This window comes from Littorina saxatilis, linkage group LG16 (assembly GCF_037325665.1).
Source record: "Littorina saxatilis isolate snail1 linkage group LG16, US_GU_Lsax_2.0, whole genome shotgun sequence".
NCBI lineage: Eukaryota > Metazoa > Mollusca > Gastropoda > Littorinimorpha > Littorinidae > Littorina > Littorina saxatilis.
The window spans coordinates 39,818,406-39,839,455 of record NC_090260.1 but is presented as its reverse complement, the minus strand read 5'-3'; the positions used below and the strand labels follow the sequence as shown (position 1 = coordinate 39,839,455).

Here is a 21,050-nt window from a genome sequence, read left to right as displayed (position 1 = left end):
CGCAAAACAGAATAACAGTGTTACAAAACAGAATAACAGTGTTACAAAACACTCACCTTATGCTTAAATCGTAGTTATGAGAAGCAAGAGGAAACGATAGTGTGCAGACACTAAATACACAATAATTTATTGATTTCGTTTGCCTGTCTCGCTGTTAGTCTGTCCGTGTGTCTGTCCGTGTGTCTGTTAATGTGTCCGACTGTTTTCCAGCCTGTCTGCCTCTCTTTATATCTCTTTGTCCGTGATTGTGACAAAGACACACAGAACCAGAGAAACATTTGTACACACACACACACACACACACACACACACACACACACACACACACACACACACACACACACACACACACTCTCTCTCTCTCCCTCTCTTTCTCTCTTGATTTTGCTCTCTCTCTCTCTCTCTCTTGAATTTGCTCTCCCTCTCTTTCTCTCCCTCTCTCTCTCTCTCGGTCTCTCTCTCTTGATCTCTCTCTTTCTTGATCTCGCTCTCTCTCTCATTCTTTCTTTGTCTCTCTCTCTTTCTCTCTCTCTCTTTCTCTCTCTCGCTATCTTTTTTTTCTCTCTCTCTCTCGCTCTATCTCTCTCTGGATCACGCTCTCTCGATCTCTCTCTCTCCCCCTCTCTCTCTCTCTGGATCACGCTCTCTCTCTCTCTCTCTCTCTCTCTCTGGATCACGCTCTCTCTCTCTCTCTCTGGATCACGCTCTATCTCTCTCCCTTTCTCTCTCTCTCTCTCTCTCTGGATCACGCTCTCTTGCTCTGTCTGTGTGTCAAAGTGTGTGTTTTAATGTATACCATTTCCAATGACCATGTTGGCATGTATGCATTGAACATTTTGTTTCTCTCTTTGTCTGATTTAATAACCATGTTTTTATGTTTTTGCTTTGCTTCTTCTTCTGCTTTAATATTATGCACTGCTTAGTTAATTCCCTCTTGGGCGAGGGCTGGATGAAAAAAGATCTTTGCTGTATCTACTCCATTACCCTCTCTCTCTCTCTCTCTCTCTCTCTCTCTCTCTGTTGTCTCTTGATAGTATTGAGCACAGCTTGTAGGTGTTGATCTCTAAACGTTTGGCTTGTTGTTTCTGTGTCGAAATGTGTCTCTCAGATATGTTGTTGTTCCAGACGAACAAGATACAAGAGTGCTGCCGGTGTAACGACGAATCAGAATGCAACACCAAGAACTGTGACTGTCATGCCAGAGGCAAGCAATGCACCAACTGCCCTCCAAAGAGGTGTCAGAACCGTGTAAGTTTCTGAGACAAATATAGAGACAGACAGACAAACAGAGAGAGAACGACAGAGATAGAGACAGATAGACAGAGAAAGACGGACAGAATGAGGATGAGACACAAGTGAGAGAGAAAGTAAGATATTGAGGGTCAGAGAGTTAGCGGTTAACTGTGTGTGTGTGTGCGTGTGTGTGTGTATGTGTGTGTGTGTGTCAGAAAAGCACAAAGAATATTAAACTTAGAACTATAACACACGCTTACATATAAATACATACACGCACACTCACACGCACACACACACACACACACACACACACACACACACACACGCGCGCGCGCCCGCACGCACACATACACACGCACACACATCAATGATTTGTACAGAATTGAATCTACCTTCTTTCAGTGCTGCCAGTGTACCGAGAGGTCAGAGTGCAACAGGAACGACAACTGCGCCTGCCGCTCCACACACACAAGGTGCTCTGCTAACTGCCTTACGAAGGAATGCACCAACCACAAAATGGTAAGGTTTGGTATTGCATATTATAAAACCGGCTGCGAATCTCTCTCTCTCGCTCATTCTTAATCACTTATTCCCCCCTCTGCTTCTTTCCCTTTGTTAACTGGAAGGAGTGTTGATTTCAGCAACCAAACAATAACCTCCCAGCAACCGACCTGAATCCCCGGTAGCTCATGGGTTGAGAAGCTATACTTTGTGGGTACTACTTTTAGCGACTGAACAGTTCAGAATGCTCAAATGTACGAAATATACATCTCTGGAGCAGACAACACAAACATACCGCATTTAAATTAACTACTACAGGCTTGAACAACCGAAATCCAATATAAAATCCATGAGTTCAGCTGAATCGAAATCTAATTAAGGCTGGAGTATACACCTGAGGCCATATTTCAAAGTGGTTAGGCAGTTTTAAAGGTTTCTTTTTATGTTAGTTCAATGTTTGATTTATCAGGAAATAACAAAATGAATAGTGCTTGTCGCGCAAAATTTTTAGATAACGACTGAAGTTTGAGCATAGGTATGAGATTTTTTCACGCAAACCCTTCTGAAGAAATTGTGATATTGTATTGTGAATATGTAAACAAAAAAACAATTGGATGATCACAAACTGAAGAAGAGAAATAGGGAAGCAAAATAGAACATCAAACATAGTGATTTTACAGGTGAATTGGGAGAAAAAAAACACGTATGTATCCATATTTGAAGCCCAATTTGAAGCATGGAACACGGGCGGGGATGTAGCTCAGTCGGTAGCGCGCTGGATTTGTATCCAGTTGGCCGCTGTCAGCGTGAGTTCGTCCCCACGTTCGGCGAGAGATTTATTTCTCAGAGTCAACTTTGTGTGCAGACTCTCCTCGGTGTCCGAACACCCTCGCAAGCACAAGACCAAGTGCACACGAAAAAGATACTGTAATCCATGTCAGAGTTCGGTGGGTTATAGAAACACGAATATACCCAGCATGCTTCCTCCGAAAGCGGCGTATGGCTGCCTAAATGTAAATGCTTGTTTAACTGTGTTTTAATTTTAAATGTGTCAAGCGCAAAGAGCATAATTGTAAAGTTATGATGTTGCACTATAAAAATGCTCATTTATTATTATTATTATTATTATTATTATTATTATTATTATTATTATTATTATTATTATTGTCATTATAAATGGCGGGGTAAAAACGGTCATACACGTAAAAGCCGTGGGAGTTTCAGCCCATGAACGAACAAACAAAACATGGAACACAGTCAAAAATAAATTAAAAGTGTTAAAGTGGTTACAATGTTCAGAAATAGTGTTAGATAACAAGTTGAGTTAAATCCCTCTTCACCACTTTTAAAAGAAATACACCTTGTCGCGCAAAATTTTGAACTGTGATGCTTTTACTACCCCCACCCCCTGCTCATTTTTCAGAAAAGAGTGCATAGTATCTTCCAAGTAGACAAGCAAGGTAGTCAGATGATCAAAACTTAAGAACAGAAATAGGGAAGCAAAATAGAACATGCAACATAGTGATTTAACTGGTGAATTCAGAAAAAAATCCACTGTTTTACTCATTTTATAAGCTGAATTTAAAGCTTGGAAGACAGAAAAAAAATTAAAAGTGCTAAAGTGGTTACAGTGTTTAGAAATAGTGTTAGATACCAAGTTTAGTTATCCCTCTTTATCACAGTTAAAAGAAACACACCTCTTGTCGCGCAAAACTGTTTCGACAGTGATATCAAAATCTCGACCTCCGGTCAATATTGGGTAATATTGACGGACTGTGTGATGATATCTTCTGCTATGGTCTGTTTCGACAGTGATATCAAAATCTCGACCTCCGGTCTCGATTTTGAGTGATATTAAAATCTCGACCTCCGGTCTCGATTTTGATATCACTGTCTCAACAGACCAATAGCAGAAGATATCATCACACAGTCAGTCAATGTTAGATATATTGCTAATTCTTTGGACATTTTGAATTTACTGTAAAGAAATTACAAAAGTATTTGTCTCAGTTTTGGCTGTTCCATATCCCTCCCTCTGATTATTATTTATTTTTGTTCAGTCTTTTCTTGTACTTTTCAGTATTTCAAAATGTCTTTTCTTTCAAAAAGTCTTTAGTCACTTGCTCAACTAAATTCTGGGATCCTTATATATATATATATATGTCGTGCCTAGATCCTGAAAGTGCCTAAGTTCTTGAATTAGGTAGTCTCTTGCCTAATTCGTGAAATAGGCAACGGCTGTGCCTAACCTGTGAAATCAATGTTGAATTTTGCCTAATTTGTGAAATTTTATGATTTAGGCTGCCTATTGCATAAATTAGGCAGCCTAAGTTGTGAAATTAGGCAAAGTTTCGATTTAGGCACGACTGCTGTACAATTTAGGCAAAAATGTCTACAGAATAGGCAAAATCCTTGCCTAATGTGTCAAATCAATTCTAAGGTCTAACTGTTTTACAAATTAGTCAGTCTGTTTGAACGCCAGTAACAATAATGAAACTTAAAATTTAAACATACTGCTATCATATGTACCATTTACATGACTAATTATAATAAGCAAATTTTACAAAAGCAAAAAAAATTCCCCTCTACCTCATTTACAAACATTTAAAGTTTACAAACATTAAACATTATCCCAGTTTGGACTGGGGTCAAAAAAAGGAAACCCACGACGTTCCAGTTCAACTCGATTTTCTGAGCTTACTTGCTCTTGTTCTTGCAAGATGAATTGTTTGGGTGGCAGTGACTATGGCAGTGGTTTCTTGCTTTCTTGCAAGTGCATCTGGCTGTATCGCACTTCCCATTGCAAGAACATTTTTTGAACCCTTGTCCTCCATGCCTTGAATGAAGCTGTCGATGCTTCTCATTGGTAGGACAGTGTCCATCACTTGGTCAGCAGTGACAATTTGGAAATCGGCCTCGATAATTAGATTGCGGGAGAGCATAGTGTTTAAGATGCCATGCTTGGTGCCAACTTGGTACAGGTAGTTGTGAACCTTCAGGACCACCCCAGGCACGTTTCTGCAATCAAGGCGCCCACGATCAAACTCGCTGACTGGAACCAGCACGCCGTCGTTTTGCAGCAGTGGAACCAGCTTGGCTCTTGTTGTTCGCAGCATTTCAGCACGGCATTTTTCTTGTCCTTCACGTGCATCTTGTCTGCACTGTGTCAAGTTGCTTGCATGATCTTCTGGAGCTGTACTTGAAGTGGCGGCCCCTCCAACTGCACCTTCCACCTCTGCATCATTTCAGTTGAATTCTGTGGACCGAGTTCTTCTAGAGCTGCATGTACTTCAAACAAATACGAAATTGTGACCTTTTAGTTTCCATGGCTGGATTTGGCTAACACTGACAGTCATGTGCTGGTGTGAAGTAGTGACTGAGAAAGTTTATCTGAAATGCTTCAGTGTGATTATTATCTCACTTGTATCACAGTTAGTACTGTTCACAAGTACTTAGTAGTGTTCACAAACTTGATATGTTGTCACCCGCAACGCAGTGAGAGGCGCGCACGCACGCGGATGATTTTGGGTTCAAACAGACTGACTAATTTGTAAAACAGTTAGACCTTAGAATTGATTTGACACATTAGGCAAGGATTTTGCCTATTCTGTAGACATTTTTGCCTAAATTGTACAGTAGTCGATCGTGCCTAAATCGAAACTTTGCCTAATTTCACGACTTAGGCTGCCTAATTTATGCAATAGGCAGCCTAAATCATAAAATTTCACAAATTAGGCAAAATTCAACATTGATTTCACAGGTTAGGCACAGCCGTTGCCTATTTCACGAATTAGGCAAGAGACTACCTAATTCAAGAACTTAGGCACTTTCAGGATCTAGGCACGACATATATACGACTTGTGTCTGTCTGTGTGTGTGTGTGTGTGTGCGCGATGCACGGCCAAAGTTCTCGATGGATCTGCTTCAAATTTGGTGGGCATATTCAGGTACACCCGGGACAGGACACAACCTGGTCGATATTTCAACACGTGCTCTCAGCGCGCAGCGCTGAACCGATTTTGTTTTTTTTTGTCCGGATCCATTACCAGTAACTCTTCCTTATCTTCTCCAGTGTTTTCAGCGTTTACCTCCCTTCCTTCGTATGGCGCGCGGATATTCCCATTCCGTTACTATTTTTAGAAGGTCACTGCACGTTACTATTTTTAGAAGGTCTCCAGTGTTTTGCGCGTTTATCTCCTTTCTTTCATGCGCCGGCGAAGCCGGCGTCCCAGGCGCAGCCTGGTATTCGGCTCTACTTCTTCCCGGCGAAGCCGATACCCGGCGAAGCGGGTTATCATCTAGTTTTCATATATATTTGTTTGTTTTTAAATGTAGGTGTTTTTGTTTTTGAAGTGGGGAAGCAATAAAGAGGTCGTCGATATCAAAACTGATATCGACGGAAATGTCGTCGATATCACTTTTGCACTGAGCTCAGTTTTGCCCAATTGACCAATGGAAATTAACGTAACTTATGAAATAGCAATATTCTCTAATGTCTGAGGTCTAGTTACGTGCTGTCCTTTCACGGAGATCGAGGTTCCATAAACCATAGCTTCACCAACAATCTGTTTGGTGAAAAACTATTTTTTTAATTGTGCTTTGATTTTAGGCAAGCTTTTTTCTCGAAATATCTTGAACAGCATCATCCTGACCTCAGGTCAAAATGAGTTCGGCTCATTCTCTCCCTGACAGGATGCCTTGAGTTTCCTTGTCTGGCAAAGAAACCGATTTTTTTTTTTTTTTTTTTTACATGTGTAGAGCTTTTTTGCATTTAGTCAAGTTTTGACTAAATGTTTTAACATAGAGGGGGAATCGAGACGAGGGTCATGGTGTATGTGTGTGTGTGTGTGTGTGTCTGTCTGTCTGTGTGTGTGTGTAGAGCGATTCAGACTAAACTACTGAACCGATCTTTATGAAATTTGACATGAGAGTTCCTGGGAATGATATCCCCGGACATTTTTTTCTTTTTTTTCGATAAATGTCTTTGATGACGTCATATCCGGCTTTTTGTAAAGGTTGAAGCGGCACTGTCACACACTCATTTTTCAATCAAATTGATTGAAATTTTGGCCAAGCAATCTTCGACGAAGGCCGGACTTCAGTATTGCATTTCAGTTTGGTGGCTTAAAAATTAATTAATGGCTTTGGTCATTAAAACTCTGAAAATTGTTAAAAAAAAAAATTGTTTATAAAACGATCCAAATTTACGTTCATCTTATTTTTCATCATTTTCTAATTCCAAAAACATATAAATATGTTATATTTGGATTAAAAACAAGCTCTGAAAATTAAAAATATAAAAATTATGATCAAAATTAAATTTCCGAAATCGTTTTAAAAACTATTTCATCTTATTCCTTGTCGGTTCCTGATTCCAAAAACATATAGATATGATATGTTTGGATTAAAAACACGCTCAGAAAGTTAAAACGAAGAGAGGTACAGTAAAGCGTGCTATGAAGCACAGCGCAACCGCTACCGCGCCAAACAGGCTCGTCACTTTCACTGCCTTTTGCACTAGCGGCGGACTACGTTCAGTTTCATTCTGTGAGTTCCACAGCTTGACTAAATGTAGTAATTTCGCCTTACGCGACTTGTTGTAATGTATTATTGATATAAGCAGATTCGCGATCGTCGATAATGATTTTTCATGGTGTTTTGTAATTTTTAATTTACGGAGGAATTTTTATTTTAGACAGTTTCAAGCGAGCTATTTTTTCGCGGATGTATTTACTGTGCAAACAACTCTAAATATGGCATAAGTGTCACGTGATAATGAACCGTTTGGTTTCGCGCTCGCTGGAGCAGACGATTTTTTTGACAGTGATGCAACCATATATTACGGTCTCCTTCCGGCAGCAGTCCCAAAATTTCGACTTGTTTTGACCTTAGAACGATGTCTTTATCATAACTGTGAAGAACTGAACGGAGATCACTGTTGAAGTCGGCCAATCTGCAATCATTTTCGTCTCGTGAACACTGATCTAAATTTGAGATCGCGAAAAACATATGGGAGATAACTCTGTATTTTTGTCTTGATAGATTCGCGTAGGACTGTAGCGTTCGGTCAGAGAAACAACTGGCGATAGCCGTGGGGCGAGGGTTATCAGAATGGAACAGCATAGCTTTGGCGACAAACAAGAAGTATTCGCCATAATTTACAGAATTTGTTTTGGTCAGGAAAGATCATATTGTAGAAAGAACATTTTTTTCTTTGTTTTTATCGGAGACGAAAAATAGGTCATGCGAAGTTATATCACAAGATTAAGTCAATCTGAAACTAAAAGATCCACACTGAAAAATCGGGATCAGTCATCAGAACACTTTTTGTTTAAATGTAAAAGTAAAACAAGTTGGACTAAACATGGCACTTTGTTTTCATGTTACGTTTCGTGGTGTTGGAATTAAACGATCTGATTATGAAACTTGGACATTGAATATCAGTTTTAAAACATTGAGTGACATTCTGACTTCATTTACAAAGAAAAAAACACAACAGCAATATCTTTTCATGAAATATGAACTGTTTCAGTATGGAGCAACACTTGAGTTCATTCTGCGACTCGTGCATACGAGGGACGTTGTGATATTAGAGAGGATAAGTGTACAGTGGTAGTGTTAGTGGTTGTGGCTATCGGTACTTTTTTAAGTGGTGACGTCAGCGTTTTGTGCGCAGTTCAAATGTTAGGGGTCGGAGTTTACGTCTGCTTTCTTTGATCTGTTAACACGCTGTGGTTAAATCGAAAGAAATAACGAGCCCTGAAATGTATGTGAAAGCTCAGCGAACGCGTGTTTATATTCACACAATTCTTTATAACTAGTATGTTCCTGAACAACTTAATGCTACAAATATCAGTTTCATGTGTGATTTATTTCAGGTTCAATTCATGAAATTCTCACCCGAAGAAATGAATCGGAATGAGTGAATCTGCAGACAGAAACAGATAAACCCAAACACTTTTCTTCTAGCGCATTCCACTTTCTGAAGATTCTGTACACGTTGAACGTTCTGCATGCCCCTATTCAACACTTGTTTGTTTCAAATGTATTAATGAAAGAAACATTACGATTTACAACATTGTACTAATCGTGTCCTTTGTTCTTGTTTTTGGCTGTGTCGTCTGCTCCGTGAATGACTTTTCTTCTTTTTTCAACTGAAGAATCAAAGCATGGGACGTTACTCTTTTTACATTTAGTCAAGTTTTGACTAAATGTTTTAACATAGAGGGGGAATCGAGACGAGGGTCGTGGTGTATGTGTGTCTGTGTGTATGTGTGTGCGTGTGTGTGTGTGTGTGTGTGTGTGTGTGTGTGTGTGTGTGTGTGTGTGTGTGTGTGTGTGTGTGTGTAGAACGATACAGAGTAAACTACTGGACCGATCTTTGGAACATTTTACATGAGAGTTCCTGGGTATGATATCCCCAGACGTTTTTTTCATTTTTTCGATAAATGTCTTTGATGACGTCATATCCGGCTTTTTGTAAAAGTTGAGGCGGCACTGTCACACCCTCATTTTTCAATCAAATTGATTGACATTTTTGTAAAGCAATCTTCGATGAAGGCCGGACTTCGGTATTGCATTTCAGCTTGGTGGCTTAAAAATTAATTAATGACTTTGGTCATTAAAAATCTGAAAATTGTGATACACTTCTATATATATATACGACTTGTGTCTGTGTGTGTGTTTGTGTATCTGTGTATTTGTGTATTTGTGTGTTTGTGTATTTGTGTATTCGCCATGCACGGCCAAAGTTCTCGATGGATCTGCTTCAAATTTGGTGGGCATATTCAGGTAGACCCGGGACACGACACAACCTGGTCGATATTTCAACACGTGCTCTCAGCGCGCAGCGCGGAACCGATTTTGGTTCCACCTCAGCTATTTTGGTTCCACCTCAGCTACCCGGGCCCCCATACCGACACACCAAAGCCAAAGTTCTCGGTGGATCTTTTTCAAATTTGGACACCGTATTCAGCTACACCCCGGACACAATATCATCGATGAGATATTTCAACACGTGCTCTCAGCGCGCAGTGCTGAAATGATTTTGGTTTTTGTGTTCATTTCACCATTATAAGTAACTCTTCCTTATCTTCTCATCTTCTCCAGGTTTTCAGCGTTTACCTCCCTTCCTTCGTATGGTGCACTAATATAGTGTGAGTGGAGCGTCTTCGGATTTTCCCGGCGTTCTGTTACTGTTACTATTTTTAGAAGGTCAACGCAGGGTCCAGAACGTAAATTGGACCCGTAAATTATCCTCACTGTCAAAGTGCAAAGGTCGAATCAATTTATAGCCACGCGAAAAATACACTGTCATCTATCTCTCTATAGATACGGCTTCTCTGTGTTTGTGTGTGTGTGTGTGTGTGTGTGTGTGTGTGTGTGTGTGTGTGTGTGTGTGTGTGTGTGTGTGTGTGTGTGTGTGTGTGTGTCTCTATGTGAGCAACACCTGTGCATTGTTCAGTTCTGTTTGTGATGTGGTCTGGCGGCTTTTGTGTAATTTTATGTACTGGCCTTCGTTTGAGAAGCTCTAACTTGCTCAGTCCTGTTTGAGTGGAGTTCGCCTCCAAAGGTGATTAACACGGTTACATTCGTCGACAAGGATGGGACTCGATATGGTCAGGAATGGCATTATGGCCACTGAATCATTTTCGTGCTGTTCCCATTCCACGAATCTGGGAGGGACCTAAGCTTGGCGAGCTTGGCGGGTCCATTGTTCGGACCCGGCGAAGCCGGCGTACGGCTCTAAGTACTTCTTCCAGGCGAAGCCGGCTACCCGGCGAAGCGGGTATTCATTCTAGTTTTTCTCATATAAAACGATCCAAATTTACGTTCATCTTATTCTACATCATTTCCTGATTCCAAAAACATATAAATATGTTATATTTGGATTAAAAACAATCTCTAAAAATTAAAAATATAAAAATTATGATCAAAATTAAATTTCCGAAATCGATTTAAAAACATTTTCATCTTATTCCTTGTCGGTTCCTGATTCCAACAGCATATAGATATGATATGTTTGGATTAAAAACACGCTCAGAAAGTTAAAACGAAGAGAGGCACAGAAGAGCGTGCTATGCAGCACAGCGAAACCACTACCGCGATAAACAGGCTCGTCAGTTTCATTCTGTTTTGCACAAGCGGCGGACTACGGTCATTGTGAAAAAATGCAGTGAGTTCAGTTTCATTCTGTGAGTTCCACAGCTTGACTAAATGTAGTAATTTTGCCTTACGCGACTTGTTTATTGTTGCATCAGTTGTCTTCCCTCCCATTACGTTAACGAACGTGAAACTAAACGCACAGGCCAAGACGCCATTGTCGGTTTCGTTATCGTTAGCGAAACTCGTAATGATAAATAGACTATCCTTAAGTTAACCACCACCACTACCACTGTACATTTATCCTCTCTAATACTCCAATCTTCTTACAATGCTTCACAGTATTTAAAATGACCCATACATATTGCAATCCTTCAGTAATGAAACTAAAATTCACGTTCCTGAAAGCTTTCTCTTGGAAGCCAGTGTTTACTTTCCTGTCATGGAGCTCACAGCGCGGGAGTTTATAAATAGAGCAATGATGCATTTTGACCTCCTAAAATAGTTTTATGTTCTTCATTCCTATCGCACTTTGGTGGAAACTTCTGGGAACAACGCTGCTACTAAGGCAAGTGTTTACAACTAGTAAAATGAGTGTAAACGGGGGAAAAGATCTTGTAAAAGAACACCCTCCCAGGCTGACCGTTGAGTGATGTTGCTCCAGCAAACCTTGCTGCTGTTGAACAGTTGGTCAGACAAGATGCACGAATATCACATTTGGAATTGAAACATCAACTTCACATGTGATCTTACGCAATCATCTTGGGGTACAAACGTGTTGCACACAGCTAGTGGAAGTATTCTTTGAGAAAATTAATGATGTTTTCCAATTAACGGTAAGCTGTGCATGCAGTAATAATATGTGTAATTAAGGACTTTCAAAACAACGTACACAGCAATGAAAAACAACTGTACGTCGTGTGATAAGACACACACGCCATTACCGAAAGGATGTATGTTTTCACAGGACATGGTAGTTTGGGCAACAGCAAATCAAAACTCGCAAAACAGAATTACAAAACACTCCCTTTCTGCTTAAATCGTTGTTATGAGAAGCAAGAGGAAACGACAGTGTGCAGACAGTGAATACACGCACGATGGATTTCGTTTGCCTGTCTCGCTGTTAGTCTGTCCGTGTGTCTGTCTGTGCGTCTGTTATGTGTCCGCCTGTTTTCCAGCCTGTCTTTATATCTCTTTGTCCGTGATTGTGCCAAAGACACACACACACACACACACACACCAACACACACACACACACACACACACACACACACGCACACACACACACACCCATCCACACACACACACACACACACCCACACACACACACACACACACACACACCAACACACCAACACACACACACACACACACCAACACACACACACACACACCAACACACACACGCACAGACACATAGACTCACACACACACCAACACACACACAAACACACACACACACCCACACACACATACACACACACAAACACACACCCACACACACACACACACACACCAACACACATACACACACACACACACACACACACACACACACAACAAGGTCAGAACATAGTCGTGAATGATTGGGATAAGTATATGATTATTTTGCGATTATTTCCTTCTAATGAAAACCGACTACATGCCAATGGAGATTTGTATTACTGGGTCCGAGGGACAATACCAATATCACATTAATTTTCATCGTTTGTGAAAACAGGTTTACAGTGGAGCAACCGAAACAAATACTTTAAAACAGTAGCCCCTGAGTAGGCGGAATGAATCGAATCGACTATAACATAGGGAAGATGACACTCTGCTGGCTTCAGTAACAAGAAAACGAGAAAACACTACATTAGCATTATCTTTTAAATTAAAAGCAACGTTTCCAATGTTGAGCAACACACACATTACAATTCGGCATAAAAACAATACAGCCAATTGATACCACACGAGATATTATATATCCTTCCTATTTTTCCGCCACTTGCTCGCAAAATTACCGGCAACTAAACCTATTGCCGCAGGTAAAACCTCTTTTTTTTGTTGCGAAAGAGAAGATTAATTTTAGCACCAGTAACTCTATCTTCTCAATTGCATGGCTATCACACAGAGCAAAAGCACTGAACACACCACGGATAGTGTTAACGATAGTATACCGAAGGCGCCATTTTGGAAAGTTTTCTGACGATTTGGACCTTAAAAAGTTCAAGGGACATTCGCTGTACTGTAATTTAGAAACACCTGCAATGATTTGCTCAAAACTGCTCCGAAACTATGCCAAATAATTAAATGAAGTTTAATCAGCGAGCGGTTTGCATCGCCCAGCTCTCCTGTCAGGAGTCCGGACTTCCGGTCGTCATCATTATTTATTTAGTTTTCATAGATACCCATTCGTCAAAGCAGATTAAGACCGTTGGATTGAGGAAGTCAAACCTACCGTCTAGCATCCAAATTCCGTGCCGTACAGGGCTAAAACGCTTCGCAACACAATCACATCAAACACGATGTACGTTGGAGAATATTACGGTCTGTTATGACTACAAACCACAGCGTTCAGATTTGAAAAATAGAACGCTAAAACACTAATTATTAGACCTTCTTCGTGTGTGTTGTTATCTATTCAACTTCAAAACGAACTCTGTAGCTCTCGGCTTAATTTCAAATCTGTATCTCTAGGAATAGCGCATGAAATACTGAGGGTCGAAAGGTAGGACGAAAACTAGGAGTCGCGCAAAGTGCGTCACAATGAGAATTACAGTCTGGGATTCCTACTCAAAACACAGCCGTTTTCAATTGAGTAACTCAGTGCTCAAACGTTTATTTTAAGGTATTCCTGGTGTGTGGTCACATAATTACAACCCCCAACCTGAACTGTATAGCTCTTGGGGCGATTTGCGATTTGAGACCGTTTTCTTGTTGGATATAATCCCTTTAAGTGCACTGCTCTGGTCTGTGTGGTGTTGCTATAATGTTCTATAGAATCATAGAATGTCTGCAATGCTTGGACACTTTATCTGAGCATCTCTGTCCCATATGACCGCCCATCTAATGTGTGTGGTCAGTGAACGGAGCAGTCAGGCTCTCTATACTGGCTAATGTGGCGACCAAAAGGTTTTACTTGTTCATTTTATGCCCTTGACATATTGATAAGACATGATGCACGAATCACGCATTGGGAGGCACAAGAACAAGTTGGGGTTCAAACGGCGGTTTCACATATTATGATCTTACGTAATCATCTAGGGGTACATACGCGTTGCACACAACGGGCGCCCTCCGCTCTTTGTAGTGAAAGGAAGAGGGTACGAGTAAATTGGTGAATATAACTGCTCTCCCAATATCACTTTAGAGAGTGTAAGGCTGTTTGGGATGTTGTTAGGGTGATGAGACTTGGGTCAACCAATCTAGCCCCCGAGCAATTCACCAATCGAATGTTGAGATGTGTCCTGACGACTCCGCCCATATCAAGTAATGTATCCATTGAACATGGACTTTTCCTTCTTTGAGCCATGTGACGTCAGAGTCCGACAAAAACTCATATTGAGGCGGTTGGCCGAGACTATTTACTTCATATTTGGGACTGCGAAGTAGCTCACAGGTCAAAATTTACGTCTGCCAAAATAAAGCGATCTGAAGAGAAATTCCAAGCAAAAAGATGATATTCAACTCCCCTCAAGACCCAAAGGGCAACAACTTCAGCTGCAAGTGTTGCCGCTCAACGTTCAAACTGACCAATCGCAAAGTGCAGTCAGCTCTGTCGCACGCACAGCCACGAGACGAGTTCAAGTGCGCGGGGCAAACTACATAGATAGGGAGCGGTAGTGCCAGTCAGTGCAGCGGCAGCAGCGCAAGCAGCAACACGCATTATTTGCTTTGGAGAAAAACAGAAACCCTCGCCGTCCGACCCCTAACACCCCCTTGGTAATTTGCTGACCAATACACTTTGAATGCAATTCAAGGTTTTGCTAAAGATTATATTGGACTATGAATTTTTTTTCTACATGTCTATAATGCTGCATTATGAATGTATTGTGTTTGTTGTTTCGGGGGGCTCGTTCATGTTTAATTTGTTTTTAAGCTCAAGTGTTTGTTTGGTTCTTTTTTTTTAATGTTGTGTTTATGATGTGCTTGGGAGAAACCACTTTACAATATTGTGGGATGTCATGTACGGAATGTAAAGAATGTTATGTTTTTTGTTTTGGAAAGGAAAAAATTAAAGTGCCCCCCTAGGTGTTGCCCAATCGTAGAAACCAGGTGTGGCCTACAGTTGTGTGTGGCTGGAAAGCGTGAGAAGGGAATGTGAGAGAGTGGAGGGAGGAAGGTGTGTGTATGAGTGGGCAGTTGGGTGAGAGAGAGAAGATGCAGAGCGCACACTAGGGTGAGGGTAGGGGGGGGGGGGGGTGTGTGTAAATGATAAGCGGAAGTTTAAAATATAAAAACTATGATCAAAATTAACTTTCCGAAATCGATTTAAAAACAATTTCATCTGATTCCTTGTTGGATCCTGATTCAAAAAACATATAGATATGATATGTTTGGATTAAAAACACGCTCAGAAAGTTAAAACGAAGAGAGGTACAGTAAAGCGTGCTATGAAGCACAGCGCAACCGCTACCGCGCCAAACAGGCTCGTAACTTTCACTGCCTTTTGCACTAGCGGCGGACTACGTTCAGTTTCATTCTGTGAGTTCCACAGCTTGACTAAATGTAGTAATTTCGCCTTTGGCAGGTTTCACGGTAATCAGACTCTTTGATGTGTGTAAACTTTGCCTTCAAATTACTTGCTTACTGTGTTGATTTTCATAATTTTTTCTGCTTGGCATGAGTAAGTATGGTATTTGCAATACAAAAAAATAAATAAAAGCTAAAATGTTTGTGTTTGAGCAATTATTTGAGCGAGTTTTTCGAAGCGAACGTGTGAATCCTGACAGACACCATTTCCTTCTGTCACATGACCCCATCTCAAAGTGTGATTCAAGCAGACACGAAAATAACACACAAAACTTATGATAATGGGGTTATTAATTCAATTAATGCACAAGGTAAAATAGGGACTAGATAAAATAGGGAAAAATATCAAATGGGAACATAAAACCGTTTCTGGAAAAATTTTCAATCTCCACCGAAAGTGTCTGTCAGTAAAAAAAACCACGTGCTCTGTTTGAAAAGCAAAGCCTAATTTTACACATCGCGTGCTTTTGTCTGTTATTCTTGCTTGTGAACATCACAAGCAGGTGTATCATCAACACAAGTAAATTTTAAGGGGCTTATTGTCCGTCAGGTCTTAATTGCCTATATTGGACATGAATTGGTTTATACGATTCGAGTTTTTACGCCTTTTGATGTTTGCGTGTTTAGGTGGTATCAGCCATCTGCACTTATGGTAGAATGACCAAGATCTTTAACGTGCCATTGTGGTGACACGGGGGTGGGAGATGGATACCGTCTCTGGGTCTGCACATAAAGTTGACCCGTGTCCGTCCCGGCCCGGATTCGAACCAGCGACCTCTCGATCACAAGTCCAGTGCTCTACCACCTGAGCTACCCGGGCCACAGTATCACAAAATCGCAAAGAATGAACATTTTTGTTGTGATCCGACCGGTGTCTGTAGACTGAATCACACGTTCGGCAAACTTCGTTTTTAACGGAAATAACCGAGCCTTTCATCGGAAACGACGTTTCAACCGCTTCATATCGTCTGCATGAAGAAAAAGAGGAATGCGATACCCAGTGAGTAAAACATTTAATCGTTTTTAGTGCCTTTTGATCAAGTTTTGTTGCGTCTGTCAGCAACGTTCGTCAACCCAACGTTCGACACAGCGACGCACGCCTACGGATTTGCAGCGTTTGCATTCGGAAAGTGAGGGATTTGTGAGTTCGTTTGCATAATTTCAATCGCGAGTAGGTATTCCCTTCGTCTCCCATTGTTGTGTTTGCATGTTATTGGTATTTCATTGTGTAAATTGAAAGTTTGTGAGTAACAGTAGTACAATCTGTCGAACGTTGGCGACGCTGACAGACGGAAATATCGAACGTTGCCTTGGTTTAAACAAGATTTTATTAACGTTGCCTTCAATGACAGAAGGGCTTGGCGATCGTACTTTCGATTCGTAGGAACACAATATGGAGACAGCAATGTGCGCTCGCTACCACAACGGTCATGAACTGGTGTAACACGAAATTTTTACTCCACGAAAAATTGACTCCGGAGTAAACTTCCAGTAAAAATCTTGTACGAAAAAAGAACTCCACAAGGAAACAAATTTATACTCCCCAAATATTTACTCCCAGTAAACATCTCGTACGAGAAACTTAGGGCCTACTCCTTCGTTTATAATTCGCGCAATATCCCATTTACGTGCAATCCCGTTTTGCCGCCGTCCCATTTTGGCGACATTTCACAAGCCAAGCGTCATCTTACTACCGCATCCCATTTTGGCGCAATCCCGTTTGGCCGTTATCCCATTTTTTAATCTTTATTTTAATTTTTACATTGAGTCAAGTTTTGACTAAATGTTTTAACGTAGAGGGGGAATCGAGACGAGGGTCGTGGTGTATGTGTGTGTGTCTGTCTGTGCGTGTGTGTGTGTGTGTGTGTGTAGAGCGATTCAGACCAAACTACTAGACCGATCTTTATGAAATTTGACATGAGAGTTCCTGGGAATGATATCCCCGGATATATTTTTTATTTTTGTCGATAAATAACTTTGATGACGTCATATCCGGCTTTTTGTAAAAGTTGAGGCGGCACTGTCACACCCTCATTTTTCAATCAAATTGATTGAAATTTTGGCCAAGCAATCTCTGACGAAGGCCGGACTTCGGTATTGCATTTCAATTTGGTGGCTTAAACATTAATTAATAACTTTGGTCATTGAAAACCTGAAAATTGTAAAAAAAACACATTTGTTTTTAAAACGATACAAATTTACGTTCATCTTATTCTTCATCATTTTCTGATTCCAAAAACATATAAATATGTTATATTTGGATTAAAAACAAGCTCTGAAAATTAAAAATATAAAAATTATTATTAAAACAAAATTTCCGAAATCGATTTAAAAACAATTTCATCTTATTTCTTGTGGGTTCCTAATTCCAAAAACATATAGATGTGATATGTTTGGATTAAAAACACGCTCAGAAAGTTAAAAAGAATAGAGATAAAGAAAAGCGTGCTATCCTTCTCAGCGCAACTACTACCCCGCTCTTCTTGTCAATTTCACTGCCTTTGCATCGAGCGGTGAACTGACGATGCTACGAGTATACGCTCTTGCTGTAAAAATGCAGTGAGTTCAGTTTCATTCTGTTAGTTCGACAGCTTGACTAAATGTTGTACATGAACAAAGTATGCAAACCAGATGATCCAGCGACGTCCTTCCCAATTTATGTCCAATGGACGTCTACCCACAACACGCCACTGGATGCCGCGTGGTCAGCCAACCATGTGGTGCCAGTCGTGAAAACCAGGCTCTTTGTCCCACAGTGAGACATTCAAGTTGGGGACTTTGTGACCACTGACTTTGTCAGCATGGATGGAAAGGTGGAGAGATACAGGGCGGTGATCATCCCCAAGTCAACCCATTTCCCCGATGGGCCAGATCGAGAGGAGATCTGTGTGAAGTGTTTGCGCGCAAAAGACAATGGGAGATACTATGTCTTTCCTAATGTTGATGACATTTCATGCTTACCAATGGCTCAGATAAAAACAATCCCACCAACCAACCATGAACAACAGGGGGGATTACTTTTTTTGACATGTGACCAAGTCTCATTTGAGCGTTCACAGTGTTACCTGAGAATAGCACACCCCCTTGAATTGGGACCAAAGAAAAAGCGTTCCATATATGCATTTTTGAATGCTTTTCTAAAGTCATAAGTTCATTTGTGAAATTTTTTTTTTTTTAGGGATTGTTTTGCTAAATGCATACAGTTAAGAAATTGACCCCGTTTTCAAATTTAGGGGGTAGGGTTGCCCCATAGCCCACGTATGTCTGTGTGACTGTGTCAAATATCAATCTACTTTGCGTACAAAATGTATAGATGTTTGTTTTTCGATTTTAGAATGATTTCTTAAGCTGGCTAGAACTTCTGAGGTCTACAGGAAACGATAAAGATAAAAAAAATGTACAAAATATAAGTAGCGTCCTTTATCTTACCATTGTTCTGATCAATGCTGTCCCTTTATTTGCAAGTTAACCATTTTTCTTAATGTGTTCAAGGAGTATGTTAAAAATTATTATCAATGGTTGCTTTAAACAGCACCTTTGGGCAGTTATTATGCACTGAAGTTGTAAAAGCATGTTTTGGGGGTTTTAGGATATAGCGTCTTGGAACGCCAATCATCTTGGAAATACGAATGTTCATATAATTTTTTTTTACTGTTTTGGATAGATAAAAAGTTGAACTCTTGGTGCAAACTGTTTTTTGGCCCCTGTTTGACTATTTATTATTTTGGAATATTGTGTGTGAGGGGGAAACTGCAATCCTCAATATCATGAAACGTGCCCTTACGCGACTTGTTATTACATTTAGTCAAGTTTTGACTAAATGTTTTAACATAGAGGGGGAATCGAGACGAGGGTCGTGGTGTATGTGTGTGTGTATGTGTGTGTGTGTGTGTGTGTGTGTGTGTGTGTGTGTGTGTGTGTGTCTGTGTGTGTCTGTGTGTGTCTGTGCGTGTGTGTGTGTAGAGCGATTCAGACTAAACTAATGGACCGATCTTTATGAAATTTTACATGAGAGTTCCTGGGTATGATATCCCCAAACTTTGTTTTCAATTTTTTCGATAAATGTCTTTTATGACGTCATATCCGGCTTTTTGTAAAAGTTGATGCGGCACTGTCACACCTTCATTTTTAAATCAAATTCATTAAAATTTTGGCCAAGCAATCGTCGACAAAGGCCGGACTTCGTTATTGCATTTGAGCATGTAGGCTTAATAATTAATTTAATGACTTTGGTCATTAAAAATCTGAAAATTGTAAAAAAAATAATTTTGTTATACAACGATCTAAATTTGCGTTCATATTATTATTCATCATGTTCTGATTCCAAAAACATATAAATATGTTATATTCGGATTAAAAACAAGCTCTGAAAATTAAAAATATAAAAATTATGATTAAAATTAAATTTCCGAAATCGTTTTAAAAACAATGTCATCTTATTCCTTGTCGGTTCCTGATTCCAAAAACATATAGATATGATATGTTTGGACTAAATACACACTCAGAAAGTTAACACGAAGAGAGGTACAATAAAGCGTGCTATGCAGCACAGCGTAACCGCTACCGCGCTGAAGAGGCTCGTCACTTTCACTGTCTTTTGCACTAGCGGCGGACTACGGTCATTGTGAAAAAATGCAGTGCGTTCAGTTTCATTCTGTGAGTTCCACAGCTTGACTAAATGTAGTAATTTCGCCTTACGCGACTTGTTTCTTTTCCTGCTACCCATACATTGTAACCCCAAGCTGAGCGAAAAAAGTGCTCGGCCTCAGTTTTTATATGGGTCTCCTGTAAAAAGTAAATATTACAGTTCTCGCTCCGTAAATATGCTAACACATCCTTGCGTTTCATATAGTCATGTACACCATTAACATTCACTGAACACAAGGTAACACAATTTCCCAAATTATTTGTCATGGAAAATAATACATCATGTGGGCTATCTCCCAATCTGCCACAATAGAGATAGAGAGAACAATAAATAATACTTTCACAAACACAGAGACCAACATTTTTAATGGCGACCGTCATAATTGCATAAATCTTGCACAATAAAGTCACTATATTCATAATAGTAATCACCCAAAAAGAGGAACACAACAGAATGCCATTCTGACTGCCAACCAGAAGCTGCGCAGTTGAAAGGCAGATGTATGGTACATATTTTTAAGGAGTTATACAGGAGAAGACAGGATTTACAAACAGCAAAACAGAGAAAACACAACAACAAAAACAACACCACCTGTGGCACATGCTGGTTTGAAGGAAAGAAGAGGTTACTGACAAAAATCAAAGTTGTTCTAAATAACATCTGGAAAAAAAGGTGACAATAACATCATATGGCAGTCACCATCCAGGACATGAAGCAAAAGCTGCTGCCCTCCCAGTTTATCTTCCATCCAGCAGAATAGCTCTTGAGACATAATACAGATTTCTACCCGTAGGTCTAAGCACAATAGACTGCTATCGCGGTCTCGGAT

At 40.3% G+C, this 21,050-nt stretch overlaps 1 protein-coding gene across 1 annotated transcript in view; it reads left to right on the top strand.

Annotated features, from left to right (window-relative positions):
- Nucleotides 1-21,050, top strand: part of LOC138951375 (uncharacterized) — a 145,749-nt gene that overhangs the window by 88,768 nt on the left and 35,931 nt on the right. The window contains exons 6-7 of the mRNA XM_070322989.1: nt 1,126-1,248; nt 1,639-1,755. Coding sequence (XP_070179090.1) covers nt 1,126-1,248; nt 1,639-1,755 — 240 coding nt within the window. The remainder of the gene's footprint in view (nt 1-1,125; nt 1,249-1,638; nt 1,756-21,050) is intronic.